This window comes from Pongo pygmaeus, chromosome 2 (genome assembly GCF_028885625.2).
Source record: "Pongo pygmaeus isolate AG05252 chromosome 2, NHGRI_mPonPyg2-v2.0_pri, whole genome shotgun sequence".
Taxonomy (NCBI): Eukaryota; Metazoa; Chordata; class Mammalia; order Primates; family Hominidae; genus Pongo; species Pongo pygmaeus.
Window position 1 is genome coordinate 179,128,882 of NC_085930.1, and position 22,717 is coordinate 179,151,598.

A 22,717-nucleotide genomic window follows, 5' to 3' on the forward strand; every position below is an offset into this window, starting at 1 on the left:
ATTATTTCCCAACATTACTTTTAAAAGGTACTTAATATAGTTCACAAGTTGAGGTTTTGGGGAGCTATTAATCATGATCATGTTAGATTTAATTTTCTGTTGAGTTTGGTTTTCTTTTTTGTTGCCAGAGTGTTGAAATTTCACTTTATAAAATATTATTTAGATAGGCATAAATTCCCATGTATGCTAAATTTAAAATAATGAATTTCTTCTTTAGCTTCAAAAGCAGTGGACTGTCTTTTGGATTCAAAGTGGGCAAAGGCCAAGAAAGGAGAGGAAGCTTTATTTACAACCAGGGAGTCTGTGGTTGACTACTGCAACAGGTACTGTTTATTTCTTAGTGAAGAATAACATAATAATTTCAAATTTTCTTCATAGTCCTGAAGCTCCTTACGTCATTAAACGTAGTGATACTACCACATAACTCAAATATAGTTTTCACATGTAACCTGATTTCTTTGGTACCTCTGGAAATGTGTTTGGTATTAGACTATTATACTTTTAACTGTATATAATTTTTATTTATGTTCTATTTTATATATTTCTGAGCCCTACTGAACAGTCAGCAACAAAAGTCATATACCAGTGCCTACAGTAGAAAAGAAAGTTGTTTCTTTTGTAGAGCAAATTGGTTGAGGAGTCTTTTTCTCAAAACTTTTGCAGGAATTCCTATTAGCTGTGTTACCGCTATTTTTTTAGTGCCTGTACTCTGAGCCATAAGCCTCATACCCTTTCCTATTTGGTTCAGTGTTTGTTAATGTAGTAGTTCTTCTAAAATCAAGGCAGCTGCAACATCTACTTTATCTTTTTCTGAGAGTTTCAAGATGAAATACAGCTAATTCAGTAATATACATATATTTTTCATAATAGATACTTTTTCTGTTTTGAAAAAACTTTTGATGGTGAGTGGTTTACCAAAAAGACAAAATCACCTTCCTTTTGGAAGGAAGTATACTGGTTTTTCTTTCCATTTCTTTTCTTTTTTTCTTGGTTTACTTAATACTAAGCATTTTCTTAATATATGTTAACTAAATTTTGTTTTCATAACACTAAAGCTTATCTTTGGAGATTTTAGATTATTTTATGTGTACTAATATTTTATTTAATGGCACCTAAAGTATCAGCCACATAAGAACCCTCTTAAAAACCACTATTTCACAACTTGGTTTCTTAAGCTGTCAAGTTAAAGAATTATTGAATATTTCTTAAAATTCTTAGTTGCCAAAGACTAGAGGTTACTAACAGACTTTTTAGAAACGGTAGGTTTCAGCCGGGCCCAGTGGCTCATGCCCGTAATCCCAGCACTTTGGGAGGCCAAGGCAGGTGGATCACAAGGTCAGGAGATCGAGACCATTCTGGCTAACACGGTGAAACCCCATCTCTACTAAAAATACAAAAAATTAGCCAGGCGTGGTGGCAGGCACCTATAGTCCCAGCTACTCGGGAGGCTGAGGCAGGAGAATGGCGTGAACCCGGGAGGCAGAGCGTGCAGTGAGCCAAGGTTGCGCCACTGCACTCCAGCCTGGGCGACAGAGTGAGACATTGTTGAGACAAGGATGAGCTAACACTCATGCAGTTGATATTTGCTTGTCTTTTATAGCAACTTGTCTAGTTAGAATTAGCTCCAGCAAGCATATATCCAGGGCAACTTGAATCTGCTCGTGGGGAAAAAATAAAAAGCTGAATAGAATTAGCTCTAAAGTACAAACTTCCAGGCTGGGCACGGTGGTTCACGCCTGTAATCCTCACACTTTGGGAGGCCAAGGCAGGGAGATCACATGAGGCCAGAAGTTCAAGACCAGCCTGGCCAACATAGCGAAACCCCGTCTCTACTAAAAATAACAAAAATTAGCCAGGCGTGGTGGCATGCACCTGTAGTCCCAGCAACTTGGGTGGCTGAGACATGAAAATAGCTTCAACCTGGGAGGTGGAGCTTGCAGTGAGCTGAGATCGCACCACTGCACTCCAGCCTGGGTGCCAGAGCAAGACTCAGTCTTAAAAACAAACCAAAAAGTACAAACTTCCTTACCTGCCACAAAACTGATGTATTTTTTACATGTGTAAAAATTAAGAGATGCTACAAATGCAGAAACTAGGGCACAGAGAACTTAAGTACTTTATCTAAGGCTACACAGCTAGCAAGTGGCAGATCTAGGGTTCTAAATCTAGCAGCCTATCTCCACAGTCTGTGTTCTTAACTACTGCTTTATACTGTCTCCTCCAACAAAATGACGATGCATTTAATGGAGCTATTAGATCTGTAATCCCAAATCTCTGAGTAGAGCAGCCAGTATGAATCTACATTTTTTGGCTTTTTAGGAGCCTTGGTACCTTGTTATTTGAAAAGCTCAAAAGACCTGAGTACAGAGAGTGTCCAAAGACACTCGATTTTCATTGTATACGCTCTTCCCACTGATGTCAGATTGTTTGAGTCCTTTCTGCACTAAAATAAATGAGAGTAGCATAACTTTAAGGTCTCCAGAGCCACTTCTAATACAACCGTAGAGTCTTATTGGCCAGTTCTCATGAGTTGCTGCCCAATAGCAGACAAAATCACAAAGGGTCTCTTGTCCAGTTTCTTTTTTTCTTTTTTTGGCATCCTCCAATACTGTCAGTTTTTCTGAGGCAGCTAAGTGGCATGAGGGAGTCTGAGGAAAAACAAAATAGGAAAATGTAGGATGATAAAACAATCTTTTCTAATGTGATCTATACCTTTTTATGGCCTATATCATGAATGAACTCATACATACTAGGTTAAGTCTCCACAAGACTTTGTATCACTGACCCCAAATCCAGTTATGTCGTCCTCAGTCTTGTGCACATGCCACACTCATTTGTTCTTCTAGTCTTTTTCCTATCATAACTTGCCACTTTCCCTAAATGGTTCTCTTTCCTCTGTCCCACCTGCCTCTCAAAATCACAAACAAATCCCTCAAGTCCTTTCTCTACCGAGTGTACTCTTCCCCAAGCCTTCCAGCCTTCATCAGCCTTTGTATCTAAAGTTCTACTGAGTTTATCAAGTTAGTACCTCCCAGTTTGGCCCTTAACTATTTTAGAATTGCTACATATGTGTTAGTTTTTTTTTAAATCTCCTGCCAGCTAAATCTGAAAACAATTGTAAGACTGTTTTATACTTTATTGTAACTCCATAGCAATTACCACAGTGTGAGCACTTCACAAAAACTCACCTTTGCCACATTGGTGGAAGTCCCCAACATGTCTGGCATTTAATAAATGTTTGTTAAATCTGAAAAAAAGATGGAGGTGAAGGAAAAAAATACAGAAGCAATTTTTTAAACATTTTAGAAGCTGTTTTAAAACCACTTACTCAACAAATATTCTAGGCTCCAGGAATACAATAATAACTATGGCTTGGTCCCTACATCAAAACATATTCTGATCTGTTAGGGAAGATTTATAGCTAATTACAATGCAGTGTGTTGAGTAAGGAAGAGAGAGATGGTGAAACTATGAAGAATGACATCACACAGAAAATGTTTTAAGTAAATTTTGAAACATAAATAGGTGATTACCCAACAAACAAGAGAAGAAAGGAAATTCATTCCAAGCAAAGGGCATAGAACACACTGAGATAGGAAAGTATGAGTAGTTGTGTAAAAATGTCAGAGAGTTTTATGTTAGTAATGTGTTCTACGTCATGGGTTTAAAGCTAAACAGATGGAGGCTCTGATACTATACAAATGTTAAATAATGTCAGTCTCATCTTTCAACCTAATTGTGAAATTATTTTCAACACAATTTGATTGAAAGTCAATAATCTACTTTTCTTTCATGGGGGTGGGCAGCTGTGCAGGAAAATTGACAGAAGCAGATGATCCTGCTGGTTCTCTTGCCTTCAGTATCTACTCATCAGGGAAAAGGCTTTTTTCTACTAAAGTTGCATTGTTTGTTTTTAAAATTATTTCTTTATTAAGAATCATTTTTTCCACTAAAGTAAATTTAAGAAAATGGGAACTATTGCAAATGATTTAGAAGAAAATCCAAATTACTAATAATGTTGCTTCATAGATAGCCACATTACCATTTGAGAATATATACTTCAAGTATCTGTATGTGTACACATGTACTCTTAATATATGGACATGTATATTAACTGCATTATAAAATGCTGATTTTTCAATTAACATATGAGGAACAGGGTGTATTTTTATTTTCATTTGGAGTGGTAATAAATGTTCCTGAAAGAAAATCTGGAAATCACTTAAGTGCACAAAGAAAATTAGAATATATTTTCATTATAGTTTTTTTTGTAAGACATTCTGAAGAAGAGTAAAAAAATAAGACTGTACTTCATATTCAAATATGCCACTACTATTCTTAAATCCCACTTTTACTCATAAGTAGTTAATCATTAAGGTCTCATTTCAGATTCTTGTTTGTTTATATATGTATATGTATTCATAGCAGATATGATGGTAGCATTTTGAGGGGCAGTTTGAACATTTGCACAATTATATGCACAATCATATTTGCATAATTTAAAAATAGCTCTTCCAAATAAGTAGTATGGGCCAAATGAAGAAACCTAGAAATTAGCTTTGTGGAAATGCTCACAGGCTGGACCTAATTGGGGAGCAGATGGAAGCCCAGCCAGGCAGGTAAAACATAGAAACATAGGTGCTTCAGGGGACTGAACACAATGACAAAAAGAAGTGGTTATCTGGGCAGGAAGAAAGCATCTAGTTAACAAGTGCTGTGATGTGCTGGAGCAGGCACCAGTGAGGTTTAAGTAGAAAGGTAGCTAGATAGTCACCATTAGCAGGCACCAGTGGTGGTAGTGAGACGTAGCTTCTAGATTGTATTGTGGTCATTAGACATTATCAAAGCAGGAATGAAGAAACCAATCAGGAATTCTGAAACTAGAACATGAGATTTGAAAAAGTGAGTTTTAGATGACAAAAATAAGGGCAACCCAATTTCTTGAGTAGGATTGTAAGGTTAAAGAGAAACTACCAAGCCACGTTGACTTAATTTGGGGTCAGGTAAAAAATGAATAAAGCAAGGATCTCTCTCTCTCAAGAAGTTTACCGTCTAGTGAAGGAGCAAACAACTATTACAAATTATATAGTGAGTGAGAGATAAGTGCTATGGATAGGGTAACAGGAAACGAGAGAATGGGAAGGTGGGCTTATGTTTTAAACAGAGTAGGTTGTGGTTGAGGGAAAACTTGAAGGAAGTGAGGGAGTGAAACAAAAGGACCTGCTTATTTGGGGGAAGAGCATTCTAAGTAAAGGGAACAGCCAGTGTGCAGGCCCTAAGGTGAGAATATAAAATATAATAATAACTGCTAAAAAGAGAGAAGAACAATCTATTTAGAGAGAAATTGGTGAAACCAGGAATACATCATGTTTTGCCAAATATATTGCACATTTTTCAATTTGATGTTGTGCACGTCCTTTTCAGAGTCCAAAAATCTCATCTTAGTATATTTAATCATTGCTTAATTGAAGATAATCATTACAGTGGCAGACTGAATTGTGAAGTACTTGGAGAAAAAATAATACCAAGAAAGCTGAAAAGACATTATTTGGACCAATCAAATCATCACTTTTAATCTGTTAACGTTTCTTAAACGGTTTATTTTCTCCTTTCTTTATTATGTCAGCTCTTGCATTTCAAACTTAATATAAAGTGAAGCTGAGTCTTGATTATATGAACCCAGAAAGAGTCTTTATATGGATAATCTCAAACCTATAATCTCTTTTATACTTAAGGTACATCATTAAAAGTGAAAATTATATTGAATATCACTGAGTTTTGACAACTTTTATATAATTGACTATAAAGTTTTTTGATTTAGTGGTAGAGTTGACTACTTTTTCATGGGCATACTAGTTGTAATTTCTCTTGTGTTTGCTAATTTATGCCTTCCTTTGCTTATTTTATTCAGGTCTTGATATTTTTGCTTTTTAGTCTATATCTATATGGGGAGTGTAATGCCATACCTGTTTTTCCCAAAGGCTTTTAAAGAAGCAGTTTTTTCACCGAGCCCTAAAAGTAATGAAAATGAAATATGATAAAGACATAAAGAAAGAAAAAGATAAAGGAAAAGCTGAAAGTGGAAAAGAAGAAGATAAAAAGAGCAAGAAAGAAAATATAAAGGATGAGAAGACAAAAAAAGAAAAAGAGAAAAAAAAAGATGGTGAAAAGGAAGACTCCAAAAAGGTGAGTTAATCTAAAATTAAGTAAAAATTTAAAAATCATTATGTGCACATGATCACTACTGGCCTATGAGCACATTTAAGTATTATGCAACACCTACCTGAGATAACTATATTAGAGTTGTTATAAATACCGTGGTTGAGAATTTTTATTTCTGTGTTACAAATAGCCAGTAAAAATGTTTTGACTGTATGAATGTCATATTTCTTGCTTACTTGTGTTATTTCTTCTATCCAACTTGTGTTTTCATAGGAGGAAACTCCAGGAACTCCTAAAAAGAAGGAAACTAAGAAAAAATTCAAACTTGAGCCACATGATGATCAGGTTTTTCTGGATGGAAATGAGGTGAGAGTAAGCCTATAACTAGAAGTTCAGTTTTCTATAGGAGTTTTTAGAAATATGTTTGATGCCTTCACTAATAAAAGGAAAAATTTTGAGAAATCTAATTATGCACTTAAATGTATAAAAGCTACTCTATTTTTAAAAATCAATAATTTCTCTTATTTAGATTTTTAAAAGTCAGATTTGACTGTGAGTGATAGGAAACCTGAAATAAAAGCATCTTAATACAAAACAGATGCTTATTTCTTTTTTATCAGTGAAATCTGTAGGTAAGCTATACAGATATGTCAGCTCCATGGTGGATCCCAGCTCTTCTTTTCTCCTCTGTCTGAGGCTTCTAGCTAAGGTTACCTTATGGTCCAGAATGACTGCCAACCTTATATCTGCATCGAAAAGAGGAAAGGAGAGTGAAGAATATGTCTCCTCTTTAAGGAGACCACTTTAAGGACACTGTCCAGAAAGCTGGCAATTTCATTTCTGCTTGAATTCCATTGGCCAGAACGTAGTCACATGGTCATGCATATGAGAAGTAAAATCTTGGAAATGCACTTTTTATACAGGGTGATTATTTGCCCAGCTGAAATGTAGGGTTTCCATTATTATCAAAGAAAAAAGAGCAGAATAGGAGATAGCTACAAGTCTCTATCTATTACAGAATGTAAGTCAGACACATCACTTGAGGGGCTTAAAATTTTTAACATTACTTGATGCTTTGTGCTTATCATTTGTAATGGAAGATTTGTATGGTGGTAGCCTTCCATAAAGACTGCTTAATTCAGTCACTTCACCAGTACATAAACATGAGTTATATACTGGGCATTGAATTGTTGTGAATTTCAGGGTATATCCTTTCCTGGTATACCTGAACAAAAGTAACATCTATAAAGTCATGGCTCCTAGGGTTGTGTGTTTGAAATTCTTACTTGCATGAGACTATCTAGAGTGGGATTGTGGGGGAGGATTATATATCTATAATAAAGTGTCCTCAGGTGACTGATGTGAACCCCTTGTTAAGAACCACTGTAATAGAAAACCGTAGGTCTTTCTTAATGTGAAGGCTGAAATGCCCTCAGTTAAACATTGAGCATCAGCTATGTGCCAGACATTTTTATAGGCGTTGGGAATAGCTTGATAAATAGGATAAAATCTCTTAATGGTCTAGCAAAGATACAGGCACTTAAACATGTTAATATAGTACAGTGTGGTAAGCATTAATGGTGTGAAAGCGCCAGTTAGGAATAGTTAATTTAGTCAGGAAGGATAAGAAGAGTCTAAAGGACACTTGAGCTTAGACTTGAAGATGACTGGCAGATTGCCAGGTGTGCCAGGAAGGAGGTTAGGTCTGTTAGGGAAGGAAGCAGCCTGAGCAAACGCATGGGTGCTTGCTATCCTGAAAAGCCTAGATTTTATTCTGTAGAAAGCAGCATGCACTCCATAACTTTTAAAGTTGTGAAATATCTTTTTTAAAAAAACATGTTTTTTTAGAATGGAAACTGGCAGAAGTAATGTCTGTGAATCTGATTCCCAAGGAAATGGGCAGAGTAAAATAAGAGGTTAAAGTGGAACCTCTGGTGTTACAAATTGAAGAACCACGTTGGAAAGACAATAAAGAGTTCTGATCAATATAGAAATAAGAGGGAAGAGTACTGTTATTTATAGAAACTAAGAAATAAAACTGAGTTTTGTGGATGAATGATCAGAGTTCTGATCTGAATGAAGTAAATTTCTGTTGTGTAAAATAAGAGCCTGATAAAAGTAAATTAAGTTTTGAAGTAGTGGTTCCCAGCTTATGGGCCCTCCATGGAGGAGTAGGCAATGAAATTAATACAGTCATAGAGACTATGTTCACCAAGCATGATCTTTAATAATTGATCTTTGTGTCTTCTCAGGAGAGAAAAGGGTAGAGTTGAGTGATACTGGATCTGTAATAGGGCCTGGCTGGAATCTGTCTTAACTGTGCTTTTATCCCAGACTGGTTCATCATTACATTAGGGACAAAAAGGTTGGCAGTTGCTGGTGTTTTGGTTGAATAAATAATGATTTGCACACATGGAACAATTTTTTTTTCCCCCAAGACAGAGTCTCTCTCTGTCACACACTGCTAGAGTGTAGTGGTGTGATCTCAGCTAACTGCAACCTCTGCCTCCCGGGTTCAAGCAATTCTCCTGCCTCAGCCTCCCGAGTAGCTGGGATTACAAGCGTCCACCACCACACCCGGCTAATTTTTGTATTTTTAGTAGAGACAGGGTTTCACCATGTTGGCCAGGCTGGTCCTGAACTCCTGACCTCAAGTGATCTGCCCGCCTTGGCCTCCAAAGTGCTGGGATTATAGGCGTGAGCCACCAAGCCCTGCCAAACAAATTTTTAAGTGTATGTAAGAACATACAAATTTACTTAAGTGCTTTATAGAATTTATAGTTTTCCTATAATCATTTTCTAGCGCCAGAAGAACCACTACTACTGAAGGAAAGATCTTTGGAATTTATTTACCTTAGAAAGTACTTCTCGTATGTTAAGAGGTTGATGACTGCTTTAAGGGACCTAAAATATAGAATTAAGCATTACTTTCTAATGTGACATTAGAACTTTTAAGCACCGAGGTTTCTTGATTCTTCTAGGTGTATGTATGGATCTATGACCCAGTTCACTTTAAAACATTTGTCATGGGATTAATTCTTGGTAAGTAGTGAGATGTTAATAGCTTTAAAGTGCAATCTAAAATTTAGAAAACAATATGCAGATACTGTAAAAGAAAATGTTCCTAAATTTAACATAAAATAGTTATTTTAAAAATACTTTAAATAAAGTCAGAAGATAAATAATAAACTAAGGAAAATATTTGAAACAATTAAAACAAAGATCTTTTAAGAGATTAATAAACTGATAGAAAAATGGTTAAGGTAGTTAACAGATAAAGAAATACAATGACCAATCATCATGAGTGATACTTAATCACACTCATAATATATACAAATTAAAGCTGTAGTGATTAAGAGTCTTGCAAACCTTAACATTAAAGGTCTTAGAAAAAAAAATCAGCACTCTCTAACAGTTGATAGGTATGTGTATTGTTTTAATTTTTGTAAAGGACAGTTTGTCAGTATCTTTGAAATTTTATGTGTCTGCCGTGACCCAGCAATTCTAGGCTGTTTCCATACAGTTGCACAAAGTGTGTGCATTGACACATTATCTGTTTTTTTCCAAATCCCTTAGACTATACTTGAGTATAATCTAGCAAATATCTTTCAAATTTGAAATGCTTACACCATTTGATCTAATAAATTCCACTTTAAGGAATTTACCCTATGCCGTAATCACAGTTGCACAAATGTACATGTGCAAGGGTATTATACCTAGAATAGATAAAAAAAGAAAAGAAAGTTACAGAAGAGTAAGAATAGTATAAGCTCGTTTACTTATTTAGAAAAAAAGTCCCTGTAGCTAGTTAATTATATATAGACAGTCTCTGAGAATACAGGTAAGCTTAATAGTACTTAACCTCTGGGAAGTGGAATAAGAATTAGATGAAGACTTAATTTTCTCTTTACCTTTTGATTTGCTTGTTTGTGACAGGGTCTCATTCCTATCACCCAGGCTGGAATGCAGTGGCACAATCATGGCTCACTGCAGCCCGACTTGCTGGGGTCAGGTGATCTCCCACATCAGCCTACTGAGTAGCTGGAACTATAGGCACACTCCACCACACCCCGCTAATTTTTGTATTTTTTTGTAGAGACAGGGTTTCGCCATGTTGCCCAGGCTGGTCTCGAACTCCTGGGCACTTGCCTTGTTGTCCCAAAGTGCTGGGGGTTTGATTTGTTTTTGATTTGCTTTTTAACAGTGTATATTCCAGAAGGTTTTATGGGGAAAGAATGATTGAAAAAACAGAAAAAAAAAAATAGGTAGCAGTTAAAATAAGCTTGGTCAATATGGTATCATAGGATCTCATTCAAAATAACTCTTAGGCTGGGCTCAGTGGCTCACACCGGTAATCCTAACACTTTAGGAGGCCAAGGCAGGGAGATGGCTTGAATCGAAGAGTTCAAAACCAGCCTAGGCAACATGGCGAAACCTTGTTTCTACAAAAAATTAGCCAGGTGTGGTGGTTCACACCTGTAGTCCCAACTACTTAGAAGGCTGAGGTGGGAGGATCACCTAAGCTCAGGAGGTCGAGGCTGTGGTGAGCCCAGATCATGCCACTGCACTCCAGCCTGGGTGACAGAGTAAGACTCTGTTTCAGAAAACAAAAAGCAAAATAACTCTTTTATAATAAGAGTACTAGTCACTTTGCTAGATATTCTGCGTACAATATATCATTTCATCCTCACAACAACCTTTGAAGAATAGGAAGAGACTTATTAAATATAAGGTAACTTAGCCTCAAAAGAGTTAAGTAACTTGCCCAGGGTTACGTAGCTTATAAGTGATGGAGCTAGAATTTTAATCCTGGTCTTACTCGAAAGACCTAATAACCAGGCTTCTAATTTCTTATAATTCTTTCTTGTGTCCCCACTTTACTTGCAAAAAAAACTGGAGACACCTGTAAACAGTTTCCCTAAGCACCAAAAAAAACATCTGTAGCAGAATCACCTGGGGAATCTTTCAGTCTGTGGATGTCAGAGCTCCACCCCAGAAGAAGAATCTCCAGAAAGGGGTCTTGGAAATCATTTTTTGTAGGGTTTGTTCTGTTGTTTCTTTTAGCTCCCTTACTTAGTAGGCAGATATCTTAATATTTTTTAAATAAAGTAGATATAGCTTGAAAAAGGGGGCAGTTGATAAGGAGGCAACAGTTTTGAATTTCTACATAGCCTTTTTTTCCTAATTATATGTAATTTACACTAATAAAAACTAGTTTAAGAATAGTATAAAATGTTAGGTTGAACAATATGAAATTGCTCATAATTGACCATTTTTTACCTATAAAAATGGCAATTTTATATTTCACTGTGTTTATGTTTCTCAGTTTTTCCCCCAGGGATATGTTTCTGTTAGTGGAGCCATACCATTTAAGTTTTTATTCTAAAATTTAACTTTGTCATTTATTGTTCCAGTGATTGCAGTAATAGCGGCCACCCTCTTCCCCCTTTGGCCAGCAGAAATGAGAGTAGGTGTTTATTACCTCAGTGTGGGTGCAGGCTGTTTTGTAGCCAGTATTCTTCTCCTTGCTGTTGGTAAGTATTGTTATTATAAAATTGACGTCAAGAAGGTTGGTATTGAGCAGTTGGACTGTAATTTGGAGCTTCAGTAAAGCTTAAGAAAAATTAATGGAGGTAAATCAAGAAGTATGTGGTCCTACTTTCTGAGTCAAATCTCAAAACTCAGGCTTGATAAGATTTGTTCTGTCTGCAGAAAAAGGATTTAATACATCTTTAAAAAATTTTTTTTAATTATTAAGATTATTTTTTATTGACAGATCATAATTGTATACATTTATGGGGTACAATGTGATGTTTTGGTGTATGTGTACAATGTGGAATGTTTAAATCAAGCTAATTAACATAATTAGCATATCCATCACCTTTCTTGCCTATCATTTATTGTGAGACATTTGAAATTTACTTAGTTATTTTGAAATATACCATACGTTATTATATCTTAATCTGCAAATAGATGTGCTTTAAAAATTAGTTACGGCAAAGGCGTTTAATATTTTTGCTATGGTAGATCATTTATTAGACATAATACTTTCAGTAAAACATTTTTTAATTTTGACTTAGAACAAATGCAACATCTAAATAATCTATGCATATATTTAATAAATGATTCTAAACAATTGATTTGCCATTTTGGGAAAAATCAGTAATTTTCACCCAGGTACCAAAATACTAGATGCAATAAGGAGTTAATGTTTTAAAAATCAAATAGGAAAACATAAGTAAATGAATTTTCCACATTTCTGGATGATTGGGGTCTTTCATAGTTTGTTTAGAGGCAGGGTCTTGCTCTGTCACCCAAGCTGAAGTGCAGTGGTGAGATAATAGCTCACTGCAGCCTTGAATTCCTGGGCTTAAGCAATCCTGCCTCAGCCTCCAAAGTAGCTAGGAGTACTACTGGTGCATGTCATCATGCCTGGCTTTTTGTGGGGGAGATAGGGTATCACTCTGCCCAGGCTGGTCTGAAACTCCTGACTTCAAGTGATCCTCCAGCATTGGCCCCCCAAAGTGCTGGGATTATAAGATTGTCACCACACCCAGCCATGTTTCATAGTTAAAAAGCAATATAGGGCCGGGCACAGTGGCTCACACCTGTAACTCTATCAATTTGGGAGGCCGAGGTGGGTGGATGACAAGGTCAGGAGATCGAGGCCATCCTGGCCAACATGGTGAAACCCCATCTGTACTAAAAATACAAAAATTAGCTGGGTTTCGTGGCGTGCGCCTGTAATCCCAGCTACTTCGGAGGCTAAGGCAGGAGAATGGCTTGAACCTGGGAGGCAGAGATTGCAGTGAGCTGAGATACCACCACACCCGGCTAATTTTTGTATTTTTAGTAGAGATGGGGTTTCACCATGTTGGCCAGGCTAGTCTCGAACTCCTGACCTCAGGTGATCTGCCCGCCTTGGCCTCCCGAAGTGTTGGGATTACAGGCGTGAACCGCCACGCCCAGCCTCCTTCCTCTGGCTTAGTAACCTCTAGCAGCAGAAAAATCCCCTGCTGGTTTTGCATGGAACACGGGCACATTTGTAGGCCAAGAAATAATATCTAAGCCTGTTTGAATTTAGTGTCAGTGTAATACCTGCATCAAGAAGGAAAAGTCATAAACTTTGATCTGACATTAGACATAATAAAATTGGTGCTTTTTGCCTTTCAAATTCCTGAAATTTAGAAACTCCTTGGAAATTTTTAGCAAAGGTTTAGCTCCACTGAATAGAATTATTCTACTTGCTTATTTTTAAATTAAACAAGTGTTCACAATAGTTTATGGTTATTACGTAGTTTTGCTGTTTAAAATATTGTTTCTTCAGTAGTCTCTTTAAATAAATTTTCGTTGTAAATATGCTGTGGATTTAAATATGCATTATGAACCAAATAGTCTTCTGAATTATACCAGGAAACAAACCCAACATTTTATGTTGATTCTCTTAGAAAATGCAATTCCAAATATACTTTCAAGTAATTAGATATTTCTTTTATATTATTCTTTGAAGTCTTTATATATAGTATATATCGCATATAATATATACATATATGTATATATCATGTATATTATATATGAATATATATTTATGATATATGATATATAATAGATATATATCTATTATATATCATATCTATATCATGATATATCATATATATTATATAATATATATCTTATATATGTCATATATATTTATATATTATATGATATGTCATATATTTATATGAAATTTTTTTTATATATATTCATTTTTTGGAGACAGGGTCTTGCTTTGTTGCCCAGGGTAAAGTACCATGGCAGAATCATAGCTCACTGTACCCTCAAACTCCTGGGCTCAAGCAGCCCCTCCCACCTTAGCCTCCTGAGTAGCTGGGACTATAGGAGCATGTTGCCATGCCTAGCTAATTTTTTTTTTTTAAGAGTCAGGGTCTTGAAATATTAAGTATTGGTCACAATTTTATCTGATGTTTCTTTGAATATGCATTATTAATAATGCCATTTAAAATAAAACCTTTGGTAGTTTTCTAAAATCTGTCACTTTTAGTATAGGAATGTTATTATAGTACATGTCACAGCTTCCCCATAATTCTTCCCTTTTCACTCTCAGTAATCTAGTGCCACATAGCGAAAAACTATAAAACAAGAACATTCTGCCATACCATTTATATGTGATAAGAAATTAGGTTAGTGCCATTTCTATATTGCTTTTTCTTTGGTTTGATACAAGATTTCATATTATGAGTCATCTGTCTTACAATCCTGTAAAACCTATCATTGCATCATAATTGGAGAAAAAAATGTACAGCCTCCTTAAATTCATTATCTCTGTTTATCAGTGGAATTTATTCTTAAATCATAATTTTAAGCATATTTACCTTTTCCATTTATACCACGAAAGATTCTAATGTGTTCAGGAGTCTTTCAGAATATTTATATTCTTGTGAAAATAAAAATTGCTGTTTTTAAAAGTCAAGACAGCTGTAACGATTTTCTTCCATTTATACAAAGCAAAATAATGGAAGACACATAGATTAGCTTATTTCAGGTTTTATATGAAAACAGTGACAGAATTGTCTAAAGAAAACAAAAACCAAAACTCCTGTCATAATTGATTAGTCTGTAACATTCACATAATCATCATGACCTTTTAAAAAACAGGAAAAAAATCACTCAGCTCTACATAATTGGTAAATTCAGAGAAAACTAAATATTGGGGTTTGTGATAACTCATTACTACAAATTTTAAAATTCAAATTCCATTTTTCTACAGTTTTGTCATAATACAATGTTATAAAATAAAAGAGTAAACCTTATGTGTTTAAGTGATCTTGCTTTCATTAACATTGTATGTTTCCTAATATTGAGAGGATTGGTCTTTAAATAAGCAAAAATTACATAATTTACCTAATTAATAAAACAAAAAGGTCAGGTTCAGTGACTCACAACTGCAATCCCAACTACTCGGGAGGCTGAGGTGAGAGGATCACATAAAGCCAGGAGTTTAAGACTGGTCTGGACAACATAGCAAGAACCTGTCTATCGAAGTAGGTAGATAGGTAGAGAGGGAGGATAGATAGATGAGAGAGAGAGATTAGATAAATAAATGATAGATACATACCTGTAATCCCTGCACCTTGGGAGTTTGAGCCCAGGAGTTCAAGACCAGACTGGGCAACATGGCAAGACCCCATCTCTACAAAAAATACAAGAATTAGCGGACCGTGGTGGCACGTACCTGCTACTTGGAGGCTGAGGTGGGAGGATTGCTTGAGCGCAGGAGGTTGAGCCTGCAGCGAGTCATGACTGTGCCACTGCACTCCAGCCTGGGTGACAGAGCAAGACCTTGTCCTCAATAAATAAATAAAACAACAAGGATTAAAAGATGGAAGCTTTCTAATACTGGGGTTCCTTATCCAGGGCTAATTTATCCTTTAGGCATAGTAAACATGTACCTTGGACCAACACATATAGGGGTCCACAGAAATATTTTCATTTTTATTTCTTTTAAATCAGAAGTAGTAATGTATATACATGTATGTAATAGCAAACCTATACAGTATTTTATTCGTGTTTATACAACTGTACAGAAAATACAGTCATAAATATATAGAAAATATAATATTTAATAGTTTTTGTGGAGTAAGTGCCTTACATAGGCAAAAGTGCCTAGGGCCTTGGGAAGTATGATGCAGCCCTGCTTTTCCTTCTTAAAGGCTTCCTTCCTAAACACCTTTCATCTCTTTATTTTATTCTTTTCCTACACCATGATCTTATGAATACTTAAATTCCCAACTGATTGCTATGTGTATTGAAGCATAATATCACAAAGTGCATAAATCAGAAGTGTATATCCATGTAAGTGTACACCCAGATGGAAAAAAGAAGTAATTTTTTTCAGAGTGACATTATTGCATTGTGACCTCAAGTTCAGAGCAACATTCTGTGCCCCTAGAATACTGTGATAGCTGCTAAACTAGTCAGGAATTTTTTGTTTTCAAGCGTGCAGTGTTGTAATTATAGCTCACTGCAGCCTCGAGCTCCTGGGCTCAAGTGATCCTCCCAAGTAGCTGGGATTAGAGGTTTAGCCACCACGGCCAGCACTAGTCAGGATTTAAATATTAATATTTAAGGTGTATGAAATGTGCAGATAATAAAACTGTTTTCCCAGCTTTTCATTAACAAATACTCCCTTCTGAGGCAGTGTTTGAATTACTCAATTAGAGAAATTTTTCTCCCCACAGCTCGATGCATTCTATTTCTCATCATTTGGCTCATAACTGGAGGAAGGCACCACTTTTGGTTCTTGCCAAATCTGACTGCTGATGTGGGCTTCATTGACTCCTTCAGGCCTCTGTACACACATGAATACAAAGGACCAAAAGCAGACTTAAAGAAAGATGAGAAGTCTGAAACCAAAAAGCAACAGAAGTCCGACAGTGAGGAAAAGTCAGACAGTGAGAAAAAGGAAGATGAGGAGGGGAAAGTAGGACCAGGAAATCATGGAACAGAAGGCTTGGGGGGAGAACGGCATTCAGACACGGACAGTGACAGGAGGGAAGATGATCGATCCCAGCACAGTAGTGGAAATGGAAATGATTTTGAAATGATAACAAAAGAGGAACTGGAACAGCAAACAGACGGGGATTGTGAAGAGGAGGAGGAAGAGGAAAATGATGGAGAAACACCTAAATCTTCACATGAAAAATCATAATCTGACTAATTTTGGGACTGAATGAATAAGTACAAGAGGTTGGATTTTCTATGTTGGCTGATTACCATATTGAACACATGGCATTTGTAGCATTCTTTAAATCTATTTACTGAAATGTATTTGACATTCAAGCAGTTATATTCAGTCCTTCATTTTATAGAATATTGGCACTATTATTGGTACAGTTTAAAGCCATTAATGTGTTTTATCCATTTGATAATTTTACAGTAAGTAGGTCTCATTCATTTTGACAGTTATCAAAGATGTACTTTCCACAATTAAATTTACATTAATGGCAATTTTGATAGTTTTATGGCTTTTTACTGTTAGACTAATCAAAAATAACTTTAAAAGGAACAAAGAAACTCCAGCATTTCACATTATGCATAGTTATGTAGCCATTTCACAGTTTCTTTAAGATGTGTAAACTCATTGTTCTTGATAGTTCTTTTATTTTTCATTATAAAATTATACCAGGAGATTTGTTTTACAATTCTGAGTTAGCAGAGTTCAAAACTATTTTGTGGAAACAAGCCAACTAGTAACAATGCAGCAACACTTCTGGTTTAGCTAAATTCTTTTTCCAATGTAGGAAATCCACACTGATTTGTACGTCTGACTCAGAGAAAGATGGTCATCTCCAACAGAGAAAGTGAACAGCATTTGTTGGAAGGTGATGGCTCTCCCTCCTCCCTCCCCATTTCATTGTCGTAACGTAAAGTGTATTCTGTACATAATTTACAAATAAAACATTTTATTTTAATTGTTACTTATTATTTAGATATTTCTCAACACTTAAATTCATAAAATTAAGACCATGTAAGGGTATGTTTTTAGAGAAATGGAAGTTTGAGTAACCCACAGAACATCTGTGATCTTTCTACAGCAGCTTCAGTTTTGTGCCAACATTCCATGTATTTTGAATATGAGCAAAAACTGATCTTTATTAAATAAGAGCAGACTTAAAGTAGCTTTGTACGCCTTAATGTTCATTTTGATTTATTTTAAATCTTTACATTCAGAAATGAGATACTGTATTATCAGACCAGGAGACATTGCTGTGAAAGATAATTTCCTATTCTAAAATATCAAATTTAAAATAAAGATAATAAAAGAAAACGTAAGAGAACTATTGGACTCTAATTGCTTTGAACTAATTTTGCAGTTTGACTTTACGTCTTATACATCTTAGTTACAAGTCTTTGAAAACTCTTGTTTACTTATGAGCATAATCATTCCTTGGAGTTGTACTTTTATAAACTAATAATGAATATTAAATGATTTTTCTTCAGTCACAGTGAGAGCATCTTGCTTTGTGGTTGAAATAGGTAGTGTATGTCAGTCTTTGCTTTAGGCTGTTTCTCATCTAAGTGTTTGAGTTAAAGATGTTAAATTTTTCTAATTGTGAAAAATACGTTTTCTGTATCAACACATTTTATTAAACTTGGCTTGATTGCTTCTTTATAGTAGTCCCTGTAAGTGGACGTAAATGTGGCTATTTGATGTTAATGCAACTATGTCAAGGCTGCAATCACTTTAAGAGTTTCTTTTTAGCAAATGTTCATTGATGAAGTGCCTAGGTATTTTCCTCTCCCATTTGCAGAGCTCTACTACTTCATTTCCACAGTAAGCATATATATAATGATCACTTCTGAGTTTCTTTATCACCAGTAACATTGATACCTATTTTGGGGTATAAACATGGTGTTTTTCAGAAATAAAAATTATTTCATTAACCTTTACTATTACTGTGATAATACCCAGGCACTCAGTATTTATCCTGAAATTTTTTATAATATATGTAATTGTCTAGTCTTAAAGACATTTGGAGCATGGCCAACAGGAAAGTCAGCTTCTTACTGATGTGTGTGGATTCTTACAGAATGTTAGTACAAATTTTTATAAATATTTGGTGATCCCTGGGGGGAAATATCATTCTTACTATGATTAGAAAGTGAATTAGAAATTTCAGCTCAGTTTCTATTTTACTATTCAAGTTGTGTACTTTAAACAAATATAAAAATCAAAAGGCTGCCTCTATTACAATCCTCAGTGGAATAGATGGCTATCTTTCTTGGCTAACATTAAATATTCTTGTACCAGAGCATGGAAAATTGTTTATAATTGTTAATAGAATGGTGATTTTTTTTTTTTAAGAACTTCAGATTTGCTATGCTGCTGTAAGGAGAAAGCATGAAGCTTTTTGATCATGTAGGGCTTATTGTAGAGGGTATCAGTTGGCCTAACTAAGCAGGATTGAATTTACCAGAGGCTAAGTTCAGATAGTAAGAATAATGCATATGTGATTGTTCTTAAAGTCAGTGTATTAAATAAGGTATTTTTCCTTTTCCCTCTTACTGGATTTTTAAATTTTCAAACCATATGGCCTAGATAACTTTAATTGAAATAATATAGATTTAGTTGAATACTATTCAGGAAGTAATAAATTTTAATATATCATATTGAAATTATGCAGTGGTGATGAATTTTGGTGTTTCCCCCCTCTTTCTAGTTTTACATCATGAGGATCAATTAGCTACTGACAAGAAAAATCATCTTGTGTCTTTTGTAAATTAAATTTTTTTTTTAATCTTTATTAGGAACTGGAAAACAGCAAGTATGGTTGATTCTCATTATTCAAGGTAGTTATGTTCTATAAAGTCACTGCGAACACTGAATTAGCAAATATAGAACCTAGGGGAAATACAAGGCTAGATTTCTGCAAGCCACTGGTCACATTTTCATCAAGCAGTCAACATGTAAATTTCTGTTGTAAAGACACCTTATTTAATATAGTCGATTCATTAATATTGAAGTCATGACCAACAACACTGTAACTCATGCCTGAATGAAGCTTATCTGACACATAAGCTTCATAAGGCACACAACAGCCTTTTTGCCCTTAGGAACAGCTTTTTGCCCTTAGCACTATGCTTGGGGGCCATTTTAAACAGTGAAATCAAAAAAAGAACAGAAATGCAAAAACCATGGCATTAGCGTAAAAAGGACACGTTTATAGTATGAAAGCTGGAACATGGCCTTGTTCAACCTCAGCTCAGAATATGTGTACAGCAAGGTTTTTGCTGTACCACAAAATTTTAGGTTAGGCAAATTCACAAATACGGAATCCGTGAATAACGAGGATCAACTGTACTTAACTATATTTTAAAGCTGTGACATTTATCTACCTGGTTTATGGAATAGAATTTATTGCTGAATCATGCTCCAGTATTTGAGTGATGTTTTAAATATCGTATGTCTGAAAATAATTCCTCCTAATTGTGTGGTAATTTGCTTTTACTGTTTCAGCAGTATTTCAGGTCTTTGTTCATTCACTCAGTAATACTGAGCACTTACCATGTACCAGAATTTTACTAGGCACAACCATGAATAAAAATACAATTCTCTTGCACCATTAAATAGTGTGTTAAGTGCTATGGCAGCAAATTGCTACATGTGCTAGATATCTCGTTTTCCCCTCCAGCTCCACTCTGCTCTTGCCCACAAAGCTGACCCAAATGGACCACAGCAGTGGGCTCCTATGCCTCCTGGCTTCTGAGGTGGTTTGGCCAAGGAGTGTCCTGGCCAGAGATCAGAGGATGGTAGGGTGCCTATTCTCAGCTCTTCTCCTGGGGTTGGGGGGCTGCCTTAGCAGCCAAAGGTCACTTCTCCCAAACCCCTTCCCTGCTTTCCAGGTTGCCAGTCCCTGCACTCTTCCTTTCTGGCCAAGGATGATGTCAGTTCTGCTGCTACTAGCCTGGAGTTGCAGAAGCTGCTGTGCTTCCTCTGTGGGTAGCGTATACCTATACTTTTGTGTATTATCTCCTCATAATATCTTAATGTGAAGAACCATCTGTTTCTTATTGGAATCAAGACCAATACCAAGGAGAAATTCCTAGGGAACAAAAATTCCAATGAGGAATTGACCTCTTTGTCAGATCCTTATCACCAAACATTAGAAAAGATCCTGTAACTTTATACAGCATGTTGTAAGCATTTTGATAACTGAAATCCGGTTCTAGTGAATGTCATGCAGATAACTACACAAGGGAGATTAATTTAAATTTGCCTTCTTTGGCAAGCCCTTAAACGAATGGCTAAAACAGTTGAGTTTCTGAGTAGGTCCCAATGCATTTATTTCATTTGTCCAACCTAGCACAGAGACCTTTGAGACTTTAATTACATGGCCTTTCCAATCAGACGAAATTTCAGTCTGAGAGAGGACATATTTTCTGAGGTTTATAGTTTTAGGATTGTCCAAAAGGCCTATGATCTCTTCTTAGCATGACAGAAAGAGGGAAAGATAGGTTAAATTTCAAGGGGGTCATATCATCACGCTTCGGTCTTATTTCATTTTCAGTGATTTCCTAGATCACTTTAACTTTTTTGTGTCATGGACTCCTCAGAATAATGGGTTTTTTTGTTTGTTTGTTTGTTTGTTTGAGATGGCGTCTCACTCACTCTGTCGCCCAGGCTGGAGTGCAGTGGCGAAATCTCGGCTCACTGCAACCTCCGCCTCCTGAGGTTCAAGTGATCCTCCTGCCTCAGCCTCCGAAGTAGCTGGGATTACAGGCGCATGCCACCACACCCAGCTAATTTTTGTGTTTTTAGTAGAGACAAGGTTTCACCATGTTGGCGAGGCTCATCTTGAACTCCTGACATCAGGTGATCCACCTGCCTCTGCCTCCCAAAGTGCTGGGATTACAGGCATGAGCCACCATGCCTGGCCAGAATAATGTTTTTAAATGCAGAAAAGGAAATGCATGGGGTTACAAAGGAAACCAATTACACTGAAGTGTAAGCTACCAAAATAAGTTAATTTATGATGTAGTTATAGGTGTGCATTTAATAGCCAGATCTACGAGTGGATGTAATAACTGCTATGATGTTGAAGTAGCATAAAACATATATTAGGTATCTGCAACAACTGTGATGTAACATGAAAATACCTGATTTCTGTTGACAAAGTCAGTTACTGCCAGTACAACTGTGGATTGTTGTCTGCACTCGTCATTGAAGGAAATTTTAGTTTTAGGCTAGTGAAATTAAAGTTAATTTTTCCCATCCAAGTTCACGTATCTTCTGAATTCTATCCGTGAATCCCTTAGAGGTCTGTGGATTGTAGGTTAAGAACCCCTGCCCTAGCTAATCGGATCCACCAATGTTTCAAATAGGACTATAACTTATTCAAAGGCCAATGATACTTAGCGTCATTCAATTTTAATATTCACATTTCATGTCACAAATTTAGTCAGTTGCATGTGTTGTGTGTTTTGTTTTGACAGATTATATCTTACTCCTAAATAAAAAGTCAAGATTGTTGTAGCAACTTTATTTTATGTATTTATTTATTTTGAGATGAGGATCTCCTCGCTCTGTCACTCAGGCTGGAGTACAGTGGTACAATCACGGCTCACTGCAGCCTTGACCTCCTGGGCTCAAGTGATCCTCCCAACCTCAGCCTCCCAAATAGCTGGGACTACAATTGCATGCTACCACACCCAGCTAATTTTATAATTTTCGTAAAGATGGGTTCTCCCTATGTTGTCCATGTCGGCTTTGAACTCCTGGGCTCAAGTGATCCTCCTGCCTTGGCCTCCCAAAGTTGTGGATTACAGATGTGAGCCGCCACATCCAGCCTGAAGCATCTTGTAAATGGGAGAAGCAAAACAGGATCTTAACAACACTAAGATTATCTTTCAGTCATTCAACAAACATTTGTGGAGTGATTACTATGTGCTAAGCATTGTGCAATCACAAAACTCAAAAAGCTACTTTAGTAAGAGAGACAAGTATTCATGCAAACAGTGGCAACGGTGTTGTGTAATGTCAAGAGTATCTGTG

At 36.1% G+C, this 22,717-nt stretch overlaps 1 protein-coding gene across 1 annotated transcript in view; it reads left to right on the forward strand.

The window, feature by feature from the left end:
• The window catches only part of SEC62 (SEC62 homolog, preprotein translocation factor), a 28,631-nt gene extending 10,639 nt beyond the window's left edge, over window positions 1–17,992 (forward strand). Inside the window, exons 3-8 of the mRNA XM_054483762.2 lie at window positions 218–323; window positions 5,982–6,186; window positions 6,436–6,528; window positions 9,144–9,204; window positions 11,577–11,696; window positions 16,404–17,992. Coding sequence (XP_054339737.1) covers window positions 218–323; window positions 5,982–6,186; window positions 6,436–6,528; window positions 9,144–9,204; window positions 11,577–11,696; window positions 16,404–16,873 — 1,055 coding nt within the window. The 3' untranslated portion in view covers window positions 16,874–17,992. The remainder of the gene's footprint in view (window positions 1–217; window positions 324–5,981; window positions 6,187–6,435; window positions 6,529–9,143; window positions 9,205–11,576; window positions 11,697–16,403) is intronic.
• The last annotated feature ends 4,725 nt before the right edge of the window (window positions 17,993–22,717 follow it).